The sequence below is a fragment of the Polypterus senegalus genome, chromosome 6, assembly GCF_016835505.1.
Source record: "Polypterus senegalus isolate Bchr_013 chromosome 6, ASM1683550v1, whole genome shotgun sequence".
In the NCBI taxonomy this organism is placed as follows: Eukaryota; Metazoa; Chordata; class Cladistia; order Polypteriformes; family Polypteridae; genus Polypterus; species Polypterus senegalus.
The window spans coordinates 101,938,859-101,960,256 of record NC_053159.1 but is presented as its reverse complement, the minus strand read 5'-3'; the positions used below and the strand labels follow the sequence as shown (position 1 = coordinate 101,960,256).

The window sequence follows — 21,398 nt, the reverse complement described above, 5'->3', positions numbered from 1 at the left end:
TGTTTCTTCCACCTGTAATAGTATCAAATAATTTTAGTGACTAAAAAGAGTCAGAATATATTGTGGATGGACAGATTTCAGTAATACTAGAGATCACAAAATGTAAGATTTTCCAATAAGCATGAAGAAAGTTTTAAATCCTACCATAGTTCTTAGGAAAACAGTTTAATAAAACAATCAAACAAACAAATATATACTGTATGTGAAAACCAAATGAACAGAAAACAAAAACGTCTAGACATTCAAACTTTACCACTTGACCACTAGCATTCTGTAGTTAAGAAGACATTACTGGAGCATAGACAACTTCTCCAATCTCAGCCAAAGAGAATTAATTCCACTACTGTTACCATTGTCCTTATATATTAACATGTAGGCTGCATTCAACTAATTATTTTACTTATAATCACAATAGTTTGAATATTTAGGTATAACATATATACAGTATTTTGTTTTCATTTGGTCATTACTGTGATCTTTTTGTCCTGATGACCACTGGCAACACATTTAATACATAACTAATTTCAACCACAAAACAATGCGGAAAAATGCAGAAGAGGAGTGGTGAAGCTCCTATAAAATAAGCTCATAGATTTAGTACATGTATACATTATATAAGATATTAAAATGATTTGTGAAAGAAAGATCATATAGATTTGCTAAAACCACACTGTGACCATATTTTTTTTCCTTCAGAACAACCCAAATGGTCCAGTTCATCAGTTGGCACAGCTGCAAGCTGGGGGACATCCTGTCAGCATTGAACTTGTAAGTTTACAAAATTCTTCTTGTCACTTTTAAAATTAGAATAATGATTATAGTGTACATCTACATACTGAGCAGTACAAGCTTTCATATTTTTTCATTGTTGTTACAATTACACTTATTCCAACATAGATGTATCCTTATGGATTCTCTGGACAAGCATTTGGAGTTCCACAACAGCCAGCGATGGTATGTCTGTTCTTGTGATATACAACTACTTTATATATAAAAAAATAAAGTAACACTTTGGTTTAGGTTCTACGATAATGCAATACTATTGTACTCAGGTACTATTATGTAACACTTAATATAACACTTAAAAAGCATCAATAAAGTTTTTATTCATCTCTCCAGTGTGGCCTACTAATAAAACGTCATTTTGGAGTGGTCTGATTTGGTTTAACTGAGACACATTTCTCTTGATATTACATATTTAGCGTAAGACTTGTGAAGTTTTTTTTACCATCGTTTCAATATGAAACACTGAACAGAGATGAATAATATATCTAGCGATGTTTTATAACTATTATGAAGACCAAAAAAAGCCTTTCATAAGGTCACAAGATGCATTACATAGATGTATTACATAGATGCTTTTTTGCAGTACCTAAAATGTTACAAAAACTACGTTTTCCTAATTCCATAAATGAATTTCTTCTATTAAATGCTTTTTGTCAATTTCAGCATTTGATTTTACATCTTTAATTTTTGCATGAACTGGCTACTGTTAGGTTCTCCTTGGGGTATAGATTAGAATGATATGGCATTTACTCATATCCATTAATGTAGTACCTTTATGCTTACTCGCCAAAGTGTAAAATGAACATGTCTGACTATGGTATAAAATACTTGGCAAAGGCAGAGGGGAGTTAAATCATTCTGGAGAAAACTTCCATTAGATATGATACAGTTCTTTCAAAATTAAATGATATGACCTTTCATAAAAGACTGAAGCAATTGAGTCTTTCAACACACACAAACACAGCATATGAAAAGACATAATAAAAAATTGAGATATATACTAGCTGCTCGTTTAAAGAATATTATTCAGTAAAGACAAAAGGGTACAGGTACTGTTGAATGCAAGTTAATAGTACATTTTCTATAAATGTTAGGAAACATTCCCTCACATAGATGCACAGACGGAATTGCTTGCAATGCCAATGGAGACTTTAACTTATCTCTGTTAGATAGATAGATAGATAGATAGATAGATAGATAGATAGATATTTTATTAATCATAAGGGGAAATTCACATTGTTGTATTTAGCCCACTAGGTACATAATATATACTGGTGAAAATGCCTAGGTGGATAACTGATTAAGTGCAGTGTCACAACAGAGGTTTTGGCCAAAACTAAGAAAACGCATTTAAGAGAATATTTTTTTAAAATCTTTATTTCAGAGTAATCCTGCTGCTGCTGTTCCTCAAATGCCTAGTCAGCATGCACCCACTGGACCTGTTAGTATTGAACTGGTAAGTTCTATATGTATATGCTTTATTTGCAAAAAAGAGGAAAAATCCATAAATGAATATTTGATGTATTTTCTATGAATATTTCAACAGTAACAGTTTAATGTACCTTGTTTCATATGTAACCTTTTTACATTTATACAATTAAATGCTATGATTCATTTACTTGTCACTAACAAACAGTTATGGTAATGGAAAAACGTAAAAACAATGAACAAATAAATAAGCAAGACTATATATGAAGCTACATTTGACAAAGGCTCCAATATGGTTCAAAATAGTCTCAATGTAGCTACCAAATAAGACATTCTGGCAGTGGTCCACAGTCCAAGTGTCTTCATTTTTAAAGATTTTAGTGAAACTCAAAGCACAAAAGAGAGAAAAATTCACACAAAAAATAGAGAAAAAAGTTCATAATACACACAAAAAAGAAAAAGGAAAGTTATGATATTCTTCTTAAATAATTACCGTATATAATCGGGTATAAGTCAGGTCTTGAAAACTGAAAAATCGATCATAAATTATTTTAATTTACTTTAACTTTTACTTTTTACTTCTTCTTGCTTCCTCCAATCTCGTACCAAATTCCCAGACACATTGAATTTTGTCGCAGCAGCACAGTTAACAATTTCTTTCATTGTTTCAATGACTTTTTTATTTAAAACCAGCTTCATATTTTCTTTTGACCGAATGCTCCATTGTAGATAAGGGATGCTCTTATGATAAAGGTGAATGAGGGTGTGAGATACAAAAAACAGAAAACAGTGCAAACGTCACTTCTTAATAGTTCAGTTGTTACAATGTGTTCACGTTGTAGGCACAATACATAGAAAAAGAAAGGCCGTGTGCTCTGTGGTTACTCTCTCATGTGGGCGTTAGCATATCATAGTCTCTTGGACCAATAGGTGAGTTTGCTGCATTTGACTTATACGACCAACATTATAAAATACCGGAAATTATACGGTAAACTCAAGCCCCGACTTATCCGCGGAATAATTTAAACGTGTGTATATATGGTAGGTTACATTCCTTACGGTTTCTATGTATTGTTCTATGCAACACTCTAGACAACTATCAGTCGATCTGTCTATTCATCAGTCTGACCATTCACGTTTCTTCCAGCTGTCTAACTTCAATCTAAGGGCTATTCTGAAGATTATGAACATACAATTTTCTATAACTTATACTGGGTTAAACTGAATCTTCCATTATCTATGTTAAGCTATTATATGTTCAAGTTCAAACTAAGCAGACTAAAGAAAATTTACTACTAACCTTAACTTAAAGGATTTGAATCTTACAATATACATTGTACAAAGGTAATGGAAAGAGCAAATCATATGTTCCCTAATCTGCACTTTTGGGATTTCTCTTCTTAGAATAATAGGGCATTTTCAGAATTCGTACATGTGGCAAGTTGCTCGTAACAAGTATTTTTTATGTGACCAGTTTGGTTCAGTAGCTAACAAGACTGTTGCCAACATTCACTCAGTAAGTGACTCTGAGCAAATCTTTTCGTTAGTTCATATATATTTAAACATTTTCCCCTTGCGATTTCTAAGTCACAATCAAAAAAAGCATCATCAGCTAATATAATAAAATGACATAGTGCAGCTTTGTTTTTTATAATATAAATCTGTATTTAACAGTGTACCATTTTGTACAAAATCTTCAAGAACCTACTCTAAATGCTAAAAACTTTTAACTATAGGGAAAACCCAGATGTTCTGGATATTTCATTTTTTTTTTTTTCTGGGACATTATCTGAAATGATTCTTTACTGCAGTGACAGACTCATCAAACCAGGAAAGCATATATCCAATTTTTATTATAAATTCCACTTTGTTAAATCGACTGAGGCTTGAATCAAAACACATAGCATAGACGTAGTATATTTACTGGAATGTCTCTAATAAAATGTAGTTGTTGATTCTTTCAAAAGAAATAAAGAATATGCCTTAGGTATATTTTAATTAGGGGTTGGGAACAGAGAAACATTACACAGTTTGTTAGATTATTAATTAAATGTTGATTGTATGCAAATCTGATGGACTTTGCATGTTCCTCCGGAGTCTATACAGAATTTTTACTAGGCACTTCCATATTCCAACAAAGATGCATATTCAGTTAACTGCTTAAATCTAAATTAGCCTGGTAAAAGTGAGTGTAGGCTTGTATATGGTCCTGTATAATTTGCTTTTGCAGGTTTAGAAAAGAGGTGAATAAATTAAACTTCCAAGACAGGTATTTGCACCAAACAGTGTCTCATATAATAAATTGTTTTTATATTCTGCTATCTTTCCCAGTAAATGATCTGACCTCCCTGCCCTCAGCTTCAATCCATTACAGTCTTTAACATTTCTAATTTAATTATTGTGTATTGAATCTTTGTTCAAATAATAAATTGTACATGAAGTCAAATAATTTAATCTCTTAGCTTGTAAAAAATACTACTTTTGATATAATTAATTAGGCTGTGTCATCAGAATGAAATTTTGGTACGGTCAGTGTAGTTTTCACTATGAGTCAGTTTAAAGATTATTAGAAATTAGATAATTTGATTTTTTCTATGCGGTTTAATATATGAGTTCTGAAACTTTCTGAAAATTTGCGGGTGGCTGAAGTGAGTAAATAGTCCTCAGGCAGGATCTGGATGGATAATATTTATAACATAGTCATAATGAGAAAGATGGCTTGAACAGGCACCACTTAATTTCCAGAAGGACAGTATGTTGCATCACCACTCATCTATATCTGACATATAACTAAAGGAAAACAAATATAACTCAATGTATTGTACCTTTTTTAAGTTTATTTATGTCAAATCAACTTTTTGGTTTCATGTGTATCAATTTAACTGCTCTAGTTAAAACCTTTCCACAAGTATTTATTCCCCCAATAGTTTCACCCATGAAGATGTTTCCAATTAGTTATGCACATTAAACAGTGTATTTAATTTAAAGTTAATATTTCACTCAAACCACCAGTCCTTAAACAGAATACTTTTTTGATCTGAGAGATTAAATATTAAAATTAATCTTCTGTTTAATAATCCTACTCATTGAGATTTTATTTGGTTCAAATTACCACGGTGCACTTACCCTGGTATTAAAGGTGACAGAGTGGTTCTTCAGAGTAATGCCAAAGAGGAATCATTTTTGGTTCCCAAGATACTCATCCACATGAAGGTTCCAAAAAGAACCTTTATTTATTTAGATTCATAATAGACTCAATGCAGTAAACAAGCATAGATGGCAACAAACCTGTGAAATACCAATGGGTCATGATTTTAAAAGGACTCTGGCGACATACAATGACACAGGCCAAGTCCAGGTTTTCTTCATTTATTTGTGTCCTGCTAGATAACCTACTAAACATTAAAGATGTAGTTTTTTTTTCCTGCATGAGAAAATCTTTCAAAGCACAAAGAACAAACTTCATATGCAGAGAACCCTTCCCAGAATGAAATGGTGCTATGCTTTGCCAAGCAATGGTTCTTCAAGAAACCACGCAACCCAGTGAAGAACCATATAGTTACACTAAAGAACCAGTATTTTTAAGAGTGTAGGTGGCTTTATATGTTACTGTATGTTGGTATACTTTCACCCATTTTTCTTTGCCTGATTGCTTATTGCTGGTTAGTGAGGGTGACAGATTTCTTAAATTTGACAAGTGTTCTTTCAATTTTACAATGCAGTTTAAATTTGGTTATTCTAGCATATGCTTTTATAGTTTTCCTTCCACCATCACTTTAGTACAGTTTTATTCTTGTTCTTTGAATAATTATACTGCTGAAAGAAAACCTGTTGCTGTTTTGTTCTTTTTGTTTGGTAAAGAACCTTGTGATGTTAAAGTAAACAATTTATAGTATAAAACAATGTTGATTGACTGGGTCAGCACACATAAAGCAAAGATTACTTTATTAGTAGATTGATAAAGTTGTACAGTTCATTCTCTTGCTATATGTTCACTTTTAGTGAAATGTAAAAAAGTATACAGTATGCTAAAATTCAAGTTATTAATGCTACAAGCTTAACATAATTAGGGTAACAGTGTAAAACTGTATGTAATTACAGCTGGAAAGATTATTCTTCCTTTCTTTACTATTTGCAGTAGTTGTTGAATGTCTGTATTTTCATTTCAGCTGTACCCATACACACATCCAGGGCAGAATTTTGGACCTCCACAAAATCCATCATCTGTAAGTCTCACTCTTGCTGCTTTATCGTTTATTTTAGTACCAGTGAGTTACTAATACCAGGACAAGACAGTTGATTATCACCAGGCAAAGCATAATTACAACTAATCTTACTTGGCACAACTTCTACTAATTATATTTTAAAGTATATACCAGGACAATGTGTCTCCAATGCTTAAAGTCAAATAATAGATAGATGCCTCTGTAACTAATTTTGTTTTATTTTGAATGTGTTGCTGTTGATGTGAAAATAATTGCTGTGGAAAGTAATAATAGATGAAGAGAATCACTACTATTTTATCTATGATTTTCTCTTTTATTATGAATATGTTAAGAATAAATGGAAATACAAGTAAAACATGGAAAATCAATGCTCTAATAGCTCTCAGCTGTGATTTTAGGGAACATTTGTAGCAGTGTGCATTTCATTCACTGCAGTAATTTGGCAACACTGAATTAAATGTTATCTTTTCTCACTATCAAAGCTCTAAGTTTCTACAGATTATATAATTATTATCAATATTAAATTTTTTTTTTTTTTTTTTTTTTTTACTAGCCACATAATCCACCATCCCAAACACCTCAAAAAACTGGACCTGGAGGACCTGCTAGTATTGAAATTGTGAGGCTTTATAGTCACTAGTTTCAATTTGCAATAGTTCGTTGGTAAATGCTTTTTAAGCAAGGGTTACTATTCCTGACAGAATTTGTTACCACCTCAGTACCTTTGATAATTTGAAAAGTTGCCCTTCACAGTCAATGAATTACTTGAATTTCTAGACAGTATGACACAGGGGCTAAGACAATAGAATATCCTATTCAATCTGCCATCACTGTGTCAACTGGCATTAATCAGTTAATTTATCTATGCCTCAGTTATTAAAAATATATATGCCAATCGTCCACAACATTAAAACCACTGACAGGTGAAGTGAACAACATTGATTATCTCATTACAATGGCACATGTCAAGGTATGGGATCTATTAGGCAGGAAGCGAACACTCAGTTCTTGAAGGTGATGTGTTGCAGATAGGAAAAATAGACAAGCATAAAGATCTGAGTGACTTTGACAACTGTGATGGATAGATGACTGGGTCAGAGCAACTAGTGAACCACCAACAGATTCATTGATGTGTATGGGTGGTGAAGGTCCAGTCTCACAGAGGAGAGACAAAGGATACAAATGGCTGAAAAACTTAATACTGGCCATGAGAAAAAGGTGTAGCTTGATTGTGTATGGGGCTGCATTCTAATCCATATCCACCACTGAAAGCGCCTGCAATGTGAGTGTTAGAACTGGACCATGTAGCAATGAAAAAACCGTGGCCTGGTCTGAGGAATCATATTTTCTTTCATATTTTCTTTTAAATCATGTGGACAGGTGCCAACATGGCCACCAAATTACCCAGATCTCAATATGATCGAGCATCTGTGCGATTTGCAAGAAAAACACGTCTAATCTATGGAGGCCCCACTTCTGAACTTACAAAACTTAAAAGGTTTTGCTGGTCATGAATTGGTGCCAGCTATCACAGGACATCATCAAAGGTCTTGTGGAGTTTATACCTTGACGGGTCAGAGCTCTTTTTGTAGCATAACAAGAACCTACACAATATTAGACAGGTGGTTTTAATGCTGTGGGTGATCGGTGTATATAGTATAACTGTTCTTATTTTTGAAAAATGATATTTCAAATTTGAATGTGATTTTTCTTATTCCATTCCACCAATTATTCGTCAAAACCTATTCTACTCATTTAAGAACAGATTACAGAATAATAACTATAATAATAAATATTTAAAATTAAAGCAATGAAACAGCTATACTACTGAGAGCATTTTAAAAAATGTATCAAAATTACTGTTTTGCTGTATTCTCCTTAAGTATACATGCTTATAATTTTGCAGATTGTTCCTTATGGACTTCCAAATCAAGGCTTTGGCCATCATGCCTCTGTAAGTATTTTTAAATTTTATTTTAGTAACAGTAAGGTGCTGTTGAATAATAGGTGTCAGTCAGGTTTAGGAGGTCACGTCATTCTGGGTCTATTAACGTTTTTTTCCACAATACATTTTTCAACTTTGTTCAAAATTTAGAACTCTCTTTGATAACAGAATAACGGCTGTGCACAGGCAGCTGCACTTGTAAGCAATCATCCTGCCAATTACATAAACTGAAAAATCTGTATAATAATTCCTACAAAAGAAGGAGGAGGAAGATCAACCCATTACATAAGAGTTAGTTTGCATACTTAATTAGTATTCAGCATTAATAGCCTAGTGGCATCATCATTTTATCAAGGAGTAATATGATTAACTCCCATAAACTTAACTCTCTTATGTCTGAAATTGGTAACAGCATCCTAAGTCTGTTCAGGATGAAACTTTGTGACATTTCCTACATCACTCCAATTAAAAAACAGCACAAAATGTGTAATGCTTCTAAAACTATTTTAGCTTGTCATGTGCTTCAGGTTAGTTTTGACCCAGCACTGATTTTAGTGGATTTTCTGCTGCATTTAGTGTAGTTTGTTCATCATCTTTGCAGTCTAGAAATGTGAATTCTTTAATTTAGTAAAGTACCATAACTATACAAAAAGCAAAAAAGATTCCAAATGTCATATTTATATGGCCCGTAAGCATTTTGATCACTGCCTTGTACTTTGGGTCAATTTTAACCCACCATTTACTTTAGTGATTTTATTCCTCATTTACGGTACTTTGATTTTTCAAAATTCATGAAAACATCCTAAATGTCATCTTTTCTAAAACTTAGAATCATTGGTACTGCAGGTTAAGATGGACCATTAATAGAAAATAATTTCTGAGTGAAAAATGTACCAACCACAGCATCAAAAAAGGGATGCTAGAATAACAGTCAAAAAGACCATTTGAAGACATTGTAATGCAAGATTAACATGCATGTTGTTAATTGTTAGGAATTGAGGTGGTAGTGGGGTTTCTTTTATGCTCGGTTATACTATATGCGTAAACATCAAAAGTTCCAATATCAACATTATTTGTATGTGCTTGCTTGCATGATCTCAGTAAATAACATTTGTATCTTCAAGAAAGGATAAAGGTACCAGACTTTTGGATTATATACCTATAATACTTAAAGCTTTGTTACAAACAAAATTCTATTCTGTTCACTTTTTCTTTTGTGTTGTGTATACCTTACTTTAACACATTACATTTTTCTATACTGTGTATCAATGGTTAATGACATCCTTCACTGCGCAATTCCAAACTTGATTGTAGGTTTTTAGCTTTAGTTCAAAATAGCTTTAACCCTAATGTAAGACAAAATGGACATCTACCATTACTATAGTTGAAGACTGTTAAATAACCGAACATTCATGGTAAATGTTCAGTAGCTCACCTTTAAAATGACTAATTGTCCACCATGCAGTTTGGATAAAAAAACAAAAATGACTTCAAAACCCCATTTTACCAATTATCACAAGGCTATACCTTTACAATATAACAGACGTTTCATTTTACCAGACATCCCTTCTGCCTATTAAGGCTATGTCACATTAGTTTTTCTAGCAGTTTACAGTCATAGCTCTTACGTAAACTTAGTGAGTTGGAGGCAGTGAAGTGTCCCATGAAACCGGTCACCTAATGTAACATGCCCACCAACTCACTCTAATAAAATTAAACAGATTTGATTAAACAGGTTTGTGTGCTTGAGAGCTAACAACCAATGAATGCTCATCTGAAAGCCCAAAGCATTTAATATAGCAACAAGGAATAAGGATTGTGGGTGGTTTGGACCTCACAAACAAAAGAGAAGCTCATCTGTCTGATGTCACTGTTTCTGTACCATGACAGAACAAAAAAAATAAAAAAATGGGTTGAGATTGAAGCTGAACTCTCCATAGACATTTATCATTAATACATTGCCAGCTCTATCAGGCAGCACATTATTGGTTGTCAGAAAAAGGGGTTTACATGACTGTACTAGAATTTCAGAACTCAGTCAGTAAATCTGACATAGGCAGCGATTGTCAGTTGTTTCAGTTGGCAAGCTCCAGCGACAAGATCAGCACCTACAGCAGGTAAATCTGATAAACCCCACAACTAGAAGTTGCATTATGTGACATTGGCTTTAAACTTTTAAATAAGAAGCTTACAGTAGCACTATTTGAAATTAGGAAGCATTGATATGTAACACTGCTTCCCCAAACTAGTCTTACAATTTCTATATGATAACTAAAACTTCCTGTAAATTTTTGAATGACTGCATCCTGATTTCCCTGCCTCACTATAACAGGTAATTCCATCCCAAGGATTTATCAAACATGAGGTTCCACAGCCCCCTGGTCATCCTAGCCTTGAAATTGTGAGTACTTCATGCTCATCTCTTGTTTTTTTACTAACACCCTCACTGTATATGTGACATACTAGGATTGGTTTATGCTTATCAAAGGGCTTTGGCAAGAGTTAGGGCTTGATAAATCCATATTTTATTTTGCCTGCCACTACATTTCAGTCAGAGATTAGATTATTTCAATAGATTAAGGTTTAAATTATTGATTATTTGTTTTGGCAAATGGCAGAGCCAGAAATATTAATCAGTTATAAAAGTATTGCACCCACTAAGGAGTACATTTGCTGACACCAACAAGATCCTTCGCATATGCTTCAGGTTAACCAAATTCTTTTATTTAAAAAGCCACCTTGGATGGGTTGTTATAGTATGCAACTCTCACCATATAACTAATACTTCTAATATTATCCAACACTTTTAATGAATATATGTTTATAATCATATCTTTAAATGGGCTAAATCTGTAAGCTGTTTTATTTTAAATTAACATTTCCAGTAATAATTTGCTTTTTTTTGTTTAGCTGTACCCATATGGATTTGGAAACCAGCAACAGGTAAAGCAAGTTGCATTGCTTCATCAGAACTACAATTAGTAATGATCAAAAAGAACACATCAAAATATACAACATATTAATAGTAAACAAAAAATAATTAATTACCAACAGTGCTAATGTACAAGTATATATAAAGTCTTTACTACCTGACCAATACACAAAATAATTTTGTGAAGTGCAAGCAGTGCAAAACAGACAGGGCTACACCATGTGGATATTACTAAGATTTTTAGGAACACATACATTTATATTATGGGTAATAAAATAAAAACTGTACCCCTAGGGCAAACATTGTAAATTCAATTTTGAAAGGTGTTAACAATGGAGATGTGTCTGGCATGATATTATGCGTGATAAGCCATATTATTTTCTGCACTGGATGTTATCATTAATAGTATATTTGCATTGCCTGAGCAAATTTACATTAGATATACAGCATGTCGATAAGCACCCTGATCTCCCGACCACACACTTATGTGACAATCATTAAATCCATTAGAACAATTTATTGCTAAAAAGTCACTTTTTCCTATTGTTATAACCATAACATGATGCAACTATTTTAATAATCTATTTTTTGGTGTAATAAAAGGATGGTGTGCAAACTTAAATAGATACTTAGATACCATGTACCATTATAATTATTTTTACCTCATTTCTTTCTCAGAGGTCATTTGAAATATTCTATCCCCCCTGCACAAACCACAAAGCTCATGGAAATACATTAACTTATAAAATAAAAATTAGGATTTATAAGTGATGAAGTAGATTTATTCATTCAAAGTGTGATGCCAAGATATTTTAAAAATACAAAGTATTTTGAGTTTTGTATATTTATTTTAAGAGACAATCCAAATGAGAATATCTATAAAAAAAAATTACAAATCAGAATCGAAACTGCATGATACATGGTATGAACAAATTTAAATCTAAAGAAGAATGAAAAGTAGATCAAAAGTTCCAATATAGGACAAATACTGCTTTCTCTTTGTATAATACTTTCAAGTAACAAACACACATACCAGCAGAATTTCTGTGACTTTTGCAAGAATGCACTCTTATTTTTTCCATTTGCCCTTCCCAGATGTTTCCATTTGGAAAGATACCACAGACCATGACACAGATGGTGGACCAACAAAACCATAATGTAAGGAAACTTTCCAGAAATCAAATCAAAATTTTGTGTTACCATAATCTACTTGTTACTTTATGTACTTTATAACAAACACCATAGTTAAAGATATTCAGGGACTTAAATAATTAAATAATATAGCGTGGTTGTACGTACATACTCCATCTTGGCAGCAATGAATGAAAGGCACTATCTAGCCCAACATTAAGACAATATTTCAAATACATGCTATAGCATTTTTCAGCATCTTTCCAACTATCTATTGCCTGTATCCATTAGATTAAGTATTATTTTGAAAATTCTCAGTTGTGCAAAATAAGAAATTATGCCTTTTTCTTGTTTATTGGCAGGTAAATTTAATCTCATATGTTTCCTTCACTCCAACAGGGATTCACTTCCTTTGCAAATTCTCCTAAAGACCCAACCGTAGAAAACATTAACGTAAGTAAAGGATTCAAGATAGACCTTCAACATTTGATGAATTCAGACTTGTCTTATTTAACAAGATCAATATTTCCTCTTCAGGCGGGTGGAGTGGCAAATCTTGAAGACCCTAAAAACCCAGCACAGTCCAGCCCAAAAGTAAGCCACCTCTTTTTTTTTTTGTTTCAGGTTTGCCATGCATTGCTATAAAAAAAAGTGCTTACAGTTGTCACATTGATTTCCGTACATAAACCAGTTAATAAGTCCAGTGCACATAGTTCAATAAACTTTTCACAAGTACTTTATATTATGTCCTTCCCAGTGTTCACTTTATAAAGTAATAAAATAAATAGTATAAAGCATTTTTAATATACATTGCAGTGAAGGTAAGAAGAAGATGGTAAAAAGAAACCAGAAATTGAAGTGACATAGACTAAGTTTCAAGAGGTATAAGGAAACACTAACAGATATTATATGAGTGTCATATACATAACATATGTACATTACATTGTGCATAATATTTTAATGTCATGTTTAACTTCTCTTAGTTGAAAATAAAATATTTATGCTTACAGTTGTAAATAGATAAGTGTGATTCTCTATACCTAAATAATGCTTATCTTCATGCATGACCAGCTACGTGAGGAAATCATGCATGCTCTTCATTTGTAGGATGTGATCCATTAAAACGAAATTCAAGCCAGAAGAAAAATGACCGATAATGTGCATGACCCAGATTAATTAGAAGAAAAAAAAGAAAATTATTTCTATATCTTAATCTATGAAATGTCATATTGGTTATAATGTACATTCTTAGCAAACTGAAAAAATTAAGGGAAAGCATCCCTCCACATTTGTACTGCTGATGTCTGGTCACATCATATAGTGTTTCACTGTTTTTGGATGCAATAATTTAGCAGACTTTTTTTATTGCCTACATTACAAAACAAAAATTTTATTCATTATTCAAACTACTGTATATTCATTCTAGGAAGTTAGCAAGGTGTCTGCAAATCTTTCATGCAAATAATCCAGCCTTAAAATCCAACAGAACTGTTATTTTCATTATACTTCAATGAAAACAAAAATTTGCCCAACAAGCAGAATAGCAACAGTCAATACTGAAAGCAGAGTAATACCGTATTTATGAGGTGTTAAAACAGCACAAAGGCGTTATGTGTGATGCTAATAAAAACCGAGAAAAAAGGACATTAAATGATAAATAAAGTTGAATGGAGGTCTGGTAACTAAAGACTTAATAAATAAAACATTTATGTGAATAAGAGGTCACACCTTCATCGTATTTTCTTTTAATACAATTCATCTTGACAGAGGAAGAGAAAGATATATTCAGTGCTCTGTGACTATTAGTATTTTTTAATATTCTTTCATATGTTCTAATAAAATTTACTTAATAAGTAATGAATTGGCTTATTAGAAGAAGCTTTAGCTTTAGTCTTTATTGTCAACAGCAAGAATTAAATCTTTTTGTTTATTTTCAAATTTGTTCTTTTTGCTTTTTTTTTCCATAATACTTACGGTTTGCTTTTAAGCAAACTAGGTAGAGAAAGGAGCCTAGGTCATCTTTGTTGAAAAATGAAGTAGCTTAAAACATCTAAATGGTAATCAATATAGGTACAAATACCCTATGGAGACTTCTAAATTTAAGTGGGCATGATTTGTCCTGTCTTCAGCATCTCATAGAAAATGTATAATGCTTATAATTACAGGTTTGCTTCTTTTACCATTCTAGAGTACCAATCATAATTTGAAACATTTATTTACATAGTACATTTTCATACAGAAGGCATACCACAAAGATCTTTACAAGAAATAAAATTACAAAACAAAACATAAAATAAATACATATACATACTGTACATAATATGAATTAACAATTGGTAACAGAAATGTGGGAGTCATTAAGTATTGCTTAAATAACTTTTAATAAAACTCAGTTTTTAGGTCTCTAATTATTATATAGTAAAAGACAGAGTCTGATGCTATGGTAATGGAGGAGAAAAAATCAAAATCTTAAACTGATGTGATGCTGGAGGAAATAAACCACTAGGGGTTCCAAGGTTAAAAGGCCGTCCATCCCACACTGGGAATTCTGCAAAACATAAATATGATAAAAAGTGATAAAGTAAATCATTATTGCCATCTTTGCAATGTCCTAGAAGATAAGATATAATATGAACATCCACATTCCATGAAGCATTAAAGGTGGCTGCAGAATTATTGGAGTAGGAGGAACCTCAGAAAACTAGCAAAGATAACAGAGAAAAGTAGTGGTTAGTGACTGGTGCAGATCTATTCAATACATAATATTGTTCAACAATTTTGCAACAAAAAGAAATGATGAAAAACCTAAATTAAAGAAGAGCAATTTTACATTTTTATTTTAATATTTCCTCGTTTTAGTGCAGCATATCTCCATTGGTAAAGTATTCCAGATTTTTGGTACCTAAGTGCAAAAGGTCATTACTCCAGTTTTTTATACTCTCAGAATAACAAGCAAACTAGTGTTTAATTTTTAGATTATGATGGGAGTGTAAGGGGAAATGCACCTGAAGACTGTGCAGAGCGTCAAATACCAATAAGTGTATTTAATGATAAACTCTAATGAATACAAACAACCAGTGTAATGCTACTAAGGCTGGTAACATATGCTCAGACTTTTTTTTCTGTTAGGTTAAGATTCTTGGTTTTGAACTAGCTGCAGACAGTAACAAGTGCATTAAGGTAAAATTAAAAGTGGTCTATATTAGGTCTTATAACATGTTTAACTCTTAAATGAAAGAATGCAGTCTTGTTTAATATCAGGCTATGGATAATATGTAACTGGGAGTTTAGATCTGAGTCCATAATAGCATCTAAATTCTTTACTTTTGCTTTATTTTTTAAGGCCAGATAATAAAGTTTATTTCTAAGACTTTCACTTTTTTATTTTTGCCAAAAAACTAAACTAAACTAAAATTTGCATTTATTCTTTGTTTAGTTTGACAAAATTAATACTGTTCTGTTCTGTGATGCTAGAAAGATGCTGGATCAAAGGACCAAGAGTCTCAGGTTCATCTGTGGCTAGTGATAGCTAAAACTGGGTGTCATCTGAATAGCTGTGGTAGTTCACCTTGTTTTTCAAAATATTCCAGCCTAGCTGGGAGCATGTAGATTGAGAATAACAGCAGACCCAGAAGTGATCTCTGTGGCACATCATAGATCACTACCATACAAGTACCACAATTTACAAAGAATTCTTTACCTGTTTTATAAAACTGAAAAACAGCTCAAGGCACTGCCAGAAAGATTCACCCATTGGCTAAGGCAATTAATGAGAATGTGTACAAAAAAGTCTCAATTTGCAAACATCCCTTTACAAGCCTCCGTTGACATATGTAAGACAGGCTTCCAACCTATCTTAATTGCAGTTATAGGCTTTAGTATGTGACATTGTTTCTTATTAGGTACAGTACTTTTTAATTTTAGAATTTAAATGTGTCTCAAGTAGCTCTTTCATTTCAAGGCCTCTTAGATCATTTAATCATGTTTATAACTACTTAGAATGTCTTCTTGACCTTCATGGAACAGCCTGTTTTTCCAGACAGTTTTCCTGTATTACGTCAATCCCTTTTTAGAAGCCTACTTTACGTAACATTTTTTTTCTACTTTGCCTAACGTCTATTTCAACTTGTTTCTCTGATGATGCATGGATTAGAGGAATTCCAGGAAACAGAATGTATTGTGTATCCTGAGCATAAGCATATGAAAGAATGAGCTTTAAAAATCTGTAATGCAGATTAACAATGCCAAATGACCTTAGTTACGGGGATAACATATAGTGAAATCTGGAATGAAACAAATTTTAATATTTATTCAAATGGTCTAATATTTATTCAAATGGTCTATAAAGAATTTCTGCTATTATGATTTTATAAACTGGTAAGATGCCATCATTTCACCTTTTGTACCAATTAAACATTATTTGCATATTTAGCTATATTTTTTAAAGGTTAGAATGTAATCAACATTCAGTATGATCTTTGCCCTTTATTAAAAAATACAGAAGACTCAAGACATTAGCTGTGAGACACATCCTGGAAATATAAAATTAATTTGACTTAGTTTGCAAGATCAATAAGGAATTGTAGACAACACTGACTGATTCTTTCTTGCATTTCATTATTCTCCCACAAAATGCAAAGTTGCTATGGAATTAAGTGGTTATAGTTTGTTAGCTGATTTAAAAGAGCTGTTTCCCATTACCAATAATAATATTATTAAGTTTTAGTGATCAGTAACAATTGTTACAATACACCTAGCATTCCTACAATAATGCCTTCAGCATTGTTTTATCATTATTGCCCATATATGACATATATGCATACTTACAGTATAGAAAAATAGAATCAAGTGAAGTCAAGGACATGTTTCATGTGTAACAGGGCTTGAAAAAAATCAAAGTAGAAAAATATGGCAAGGTTAGAGTTCAAGGTTAGAGAAATCCCAGTTTAGCATACATGTTTTTCAATATGGTGATTTTTAATGCATATGCTGTAAGTACATGGCTGATAGCTACTACTCATTTCATCTATGATTCTTTAAAGAACTAGGCATTAACCCTTCAGAGTCATTGGACTATCTAAGAAGTGTATGAAGACCACTTTAATAGTAACATAGGTGGGCAGAGTAATAATAGGATTATAGATATGGAGTAAAACAAATTAATGTGTTAAATTTCCCTCCCTTTTCTCTATCCTTTCCTGTGTTCCCTTTAAATTTAAATTGCTGTAAGGGCAGTATAATAACCACTCTCCTCACAAGTGTTCACCTCTGTGTTATGTTGTTTTTATGTTGTTGCTTGGCTTGTCTACTACCAAATTCTAAAACATGGTTTATCTCATACTTGCCATTTACAATACTCTCTCTCTGAGTACATGGCCCCTCTTACTCTATGCCATTGTAGTGGTGTGTTGCAATGTAAAATCAAGTGGCTTTTTATAAGTCCTCATATTGGGAATCACCTTAGAGTTAAGGAGTCCCAAGAATCCTTTGTTCCTGATGCAATCATTCATTATAACCCGTGGCATCACTTACTAAACCACAGTTGTATTGAAAAGGATTGTACAGGCACAACTGCAGGTTTTCTTAATGTTTGGTCCCTTTTATCTCCTGCAACCAAATTATAGATCCCAGCACCCAAAATTACTTTCAACCTTCCTTTAATAAATATCGGATTTTGAAAGTAATCAGTGAACTGATCCCAAAATAATACTTTATAATCCACATCATTTGGAACCCATGGCTTGAAAAATGCACAAGTAATCATCTGAAAAAAGGTGTTTTTTATTATATGTTTCAACAGTTTATATAACTATGGAACTACTCACAAATACCAATACTCCAAGCATCCCCTTCCTAAACAACTTAGTAAGTCATGCATTTCTCTCACTTCTGCTCTTTAGTTAGCCAATAGTCCTTGTACCTCCTGATGAACTAGCACAATGAGGACTATCACAGATGACCTGATAGGGAAAAATACAAAATTTATAAAGTCTATGTTTGTTTGGAAAGCTAGAAATGTTGCAAAAAAAAAAACAAAACATGGAACTTCAAAAATAATCAAGAGAATCTAACTCAACACTAACCATAGAGAAAAGAAATTATGGAAAAAAGAGACACCTCTGCTTTAACTGTGAAGATGGGGCTATACAAAGACAAGACAAGGATTAAGCCTCTCCTTAGCTCTGGCCAAAACCAATAGGGCAAGTAATATTGCAATTCACTCTATTTAATTTTTTTGGTATGTACAGTATTTCTTCTGTTCCCATCATTTGTTAAAGTTTTATTATAAACAGTTTAATAGGGTTTCCAGGTATTAAAACCTTAAAACAACACATTATATCCTTACTTGAGTACACAATATTACTTCATTTTTGATATATAAACCCATTTTCCCAGTGAACAACATATATAAAATAAGAAAATTAATGATATATACATACAAATACATGAATAAAAACCAATTAAGTATTAAAAATAAGAAAAAAAAAATTGTAAAATCTGAGATTGCTCTGAATGTTGAAAATGAAGAATGGTGGTCAAGAAAGACAGTCATGTTCAGCAGATTAGCTAAATAAACAAAGACTCTGTGTGTAAATATTTACCTTGCCCAGTCTCAGATAATATGACACATATTTTAGCAGTCATAAAGCTGAGTCTAGAGTGGCATTCTTGCATATGAAAAAGGATAGTCTGTAAGCAAGAAACATGTAAACAGCCAGGACAATAGAGTAGTCTTTGGAGATGCTTGCTTTAACTGGAATAATGCACATACATTTTTTGTCTGGTCATTTCCCCCAAAAAAGTAGTTTTATATTCACTGCCTGCATACAGAACTACTAATTAATTTGCAATGAACCAACAATTGCCCCATTTGCTCTGGTCTGTGCAAGCAGTCAACAATCCATTCTCGTCCCTTTTTTGCTTTTCTATGTAGTTGGTCGGTCTGTTTCTTTGGGTGCTCATGACTGACTGACTCCTTGCTTTCACTGTAGCAGCTCTTTGGGATATGCAGCCTACCAGTTTGGCATAACAGTGGCTGCCTGTTTTAGTAAAAGGAATTTTAGCTCTGAGCAGAGCAAGTCATGTTTCTACCCAAACGTACAACTGAAATGTCCTTTCACTTGAATTTATTCCTTGATTAGCCTGTATTTGCCCCTAACTCTAGCATTCGGTTCCCCTTTTAATAATACATGAACAATAGACTTCTGTCTTCAGCATCCCTGCTTTCATTTTTTATATCTGTTTGAACAAGTGTTACTCAATCTCTGTCTCTTGAAAAGTTATAACCAATGATCCAAAAGGTGAAAAATTTGTTAGCACTTCATCTTTTTATTTGCCCAACTGGATTGTGACTAATGTAAATGTGGTTTGAGGCTAGTTCTAAAAACTATACTATACTAACTAATTAAAATCTCTGCTCTGTTGATACATTTCTGGGGACTGAGAATCGTTTGAAATGAATAAATTATGAAGTTAGTCTTACAGCAGGATGGACGTCTTACATGGATGTGTTAGACTTGTCATGGGTGTGATGTTTCAGTTTTCTAAAGTAAATAACAGAACTTTGAAAATTAAATGTTCTATGCAACCAAATTATAAAATTTTACAAAAGTAATTTTTTGTTACAGGTTCAGCTTCCTTAACCATCTAGTTAAACGTAATGCTGGGCATTTGATCACCTTAAACTGACAAGAGCTGAAAGAAGAATGTGTAAGGATCCACTGCTTCTCAATGCTGTTTTCATCTAAATATAACCCAATGTGGTTTATTTTGCTAAATAGCAATAAAGTATCTTCTAGGTATCAGCAGGTGTTTTTTCCTTTGTTTACTTTTAGAAGTTTAGAAGAGTTATTTTTCTGAAATATGTTAAAATTAGGGGAACAGTTTATGTAAGGAGAAAGGGTTTATTTTTGTTAATATGGTGTGCCAAGTACATTTTACAACTGTTGAAAATGGATATGAACAGAATGTTTCATTTTGTATACATTATATTTGTACAAGAATTGCATTAAGATCTGTAAGTTGAAATATTATGGTTTAAATCTGTTTTGCACACAAATAAAAATTTAAAATCCTGCAAACTGTGTTAATTACTCTGTCAACTCCCCCTCCCATCGAACAGAATGCAAATTCCATTCAATGATATATTCCTACTGAAGCCTAAGATTCCACTTGGACACTAACAGTCCATACTGTAATAAGCAGGAGTGGTTAGCAGGTTTCTGAGTGAAGAACTAATTCTCACATTATTCATTGCATAATAATGACAGCATCATATATATTTATATTTACTTACTTGGCTGACGCCTTTATGCAAGGCGACTTACAACATTTATGATTGTGACACCCCATGTAGTGCCAAGGATGTCACCAGACTACACATTGGGCGTCTTGTAGTTTGGGACTGACTGGGATCAGACCTGAGAGAAGTCAGGCACGGACACACAGACACAAAAAGATGGTATTTACGAAACAATACAGTAGTGGGTTTTATTTACAGGTGCACAAAAAAGACACAAAACAGCAATGTTTTGATCAAAAATAGTGCAGAATATTTACAGCGATTTTTGCTAGTCCCAAAATGAAAAAAAATATATATGATTAGAAAGAACCTACACAAAACACAGTCCAACAAATCCCAAAAATATTTACAAGAAGGAAAAAACAGTGTTTATACAAAAACAGACAAAAAAAAGTGCAGCACAAACCCACACTATATAAATACCTCCACCAAAACAAAACCATAACTAGGAGATATCTATATTTTTACTTATATAGACAAGAAAATATTTACAAATAAGGTAGAAGCCACTATGCTTGGTATACTTTCAAAGATAAACTACACCAACCATACCCTCCCCATGACTGGGTCCAATGGCAACTCCTATAGGCTGGAAGTGCCTCTTATACCTGGGCACAAAACTTACATCCAATCCTATGTCATGCCACT

General features: G+C 32.7%; 1 protein-coding gene across 1 annotated transcript in view; it reads left to right on the top strand.

Moving 5' to 3' along the window:
• Positions 1 to 20,529, top strand: part of LOC120531340 (proline-rich protein 2-like) — a 32,439-nt gene extending 11,910 nt beyond the window's left edge. Inside the window, exons 10-21 of the mRNA XM_039756649.1 lie at positions 697 to 768; positions 898 to 954; positions 2,171 to 2,242; positions 6,384 to 6,440; positions 6,994 to 7,059; positions 8,347 to 8,394; positions 10,718 to 10,786; positions 11,296 to 11,328; positions 12,413 to 12,475; positions 12,848 to 12,901; positions 12,986 to 13,042; positions 20,077 to 20,529. Coding sequence (XP_039612583.1) covers positions 697 to 768; positions 898 to 954; positions 2,171 to 2,242; positions 6,384 to 6,440; positions 6,994 to 7,059; positions 8,347 to 8,394; positions 10,718 to 10,786; positions 11,296 to 11,328; positions 12,413 to 12,475; positions 12,848 to 12,901; positions 12,986 to 13,042; positions 20,077 to 20,091 — 663 coding nt within the window. The 3' untranslated portion in view covers positions 20,092 to 20,529. The remainder of the gene's footprint in view (positions 1 to 696; positions 769 to 897; positions 955 to 2,170; positions 2,243 to 6,383; positions 6,441 to 6,993; positions 7,060 to 8,346; positions 8,395 to 10,717; positions 10,787 to 11,295; positions 11,329 to 12,412; positions 12,476 to 12,847; positions 12,902 to 12,985; positions 13,043 to 20,076) is intronic.
• The last annotated feature ends 869 nt before the right edge of the window (positions 20,530 to 21,398 follow it).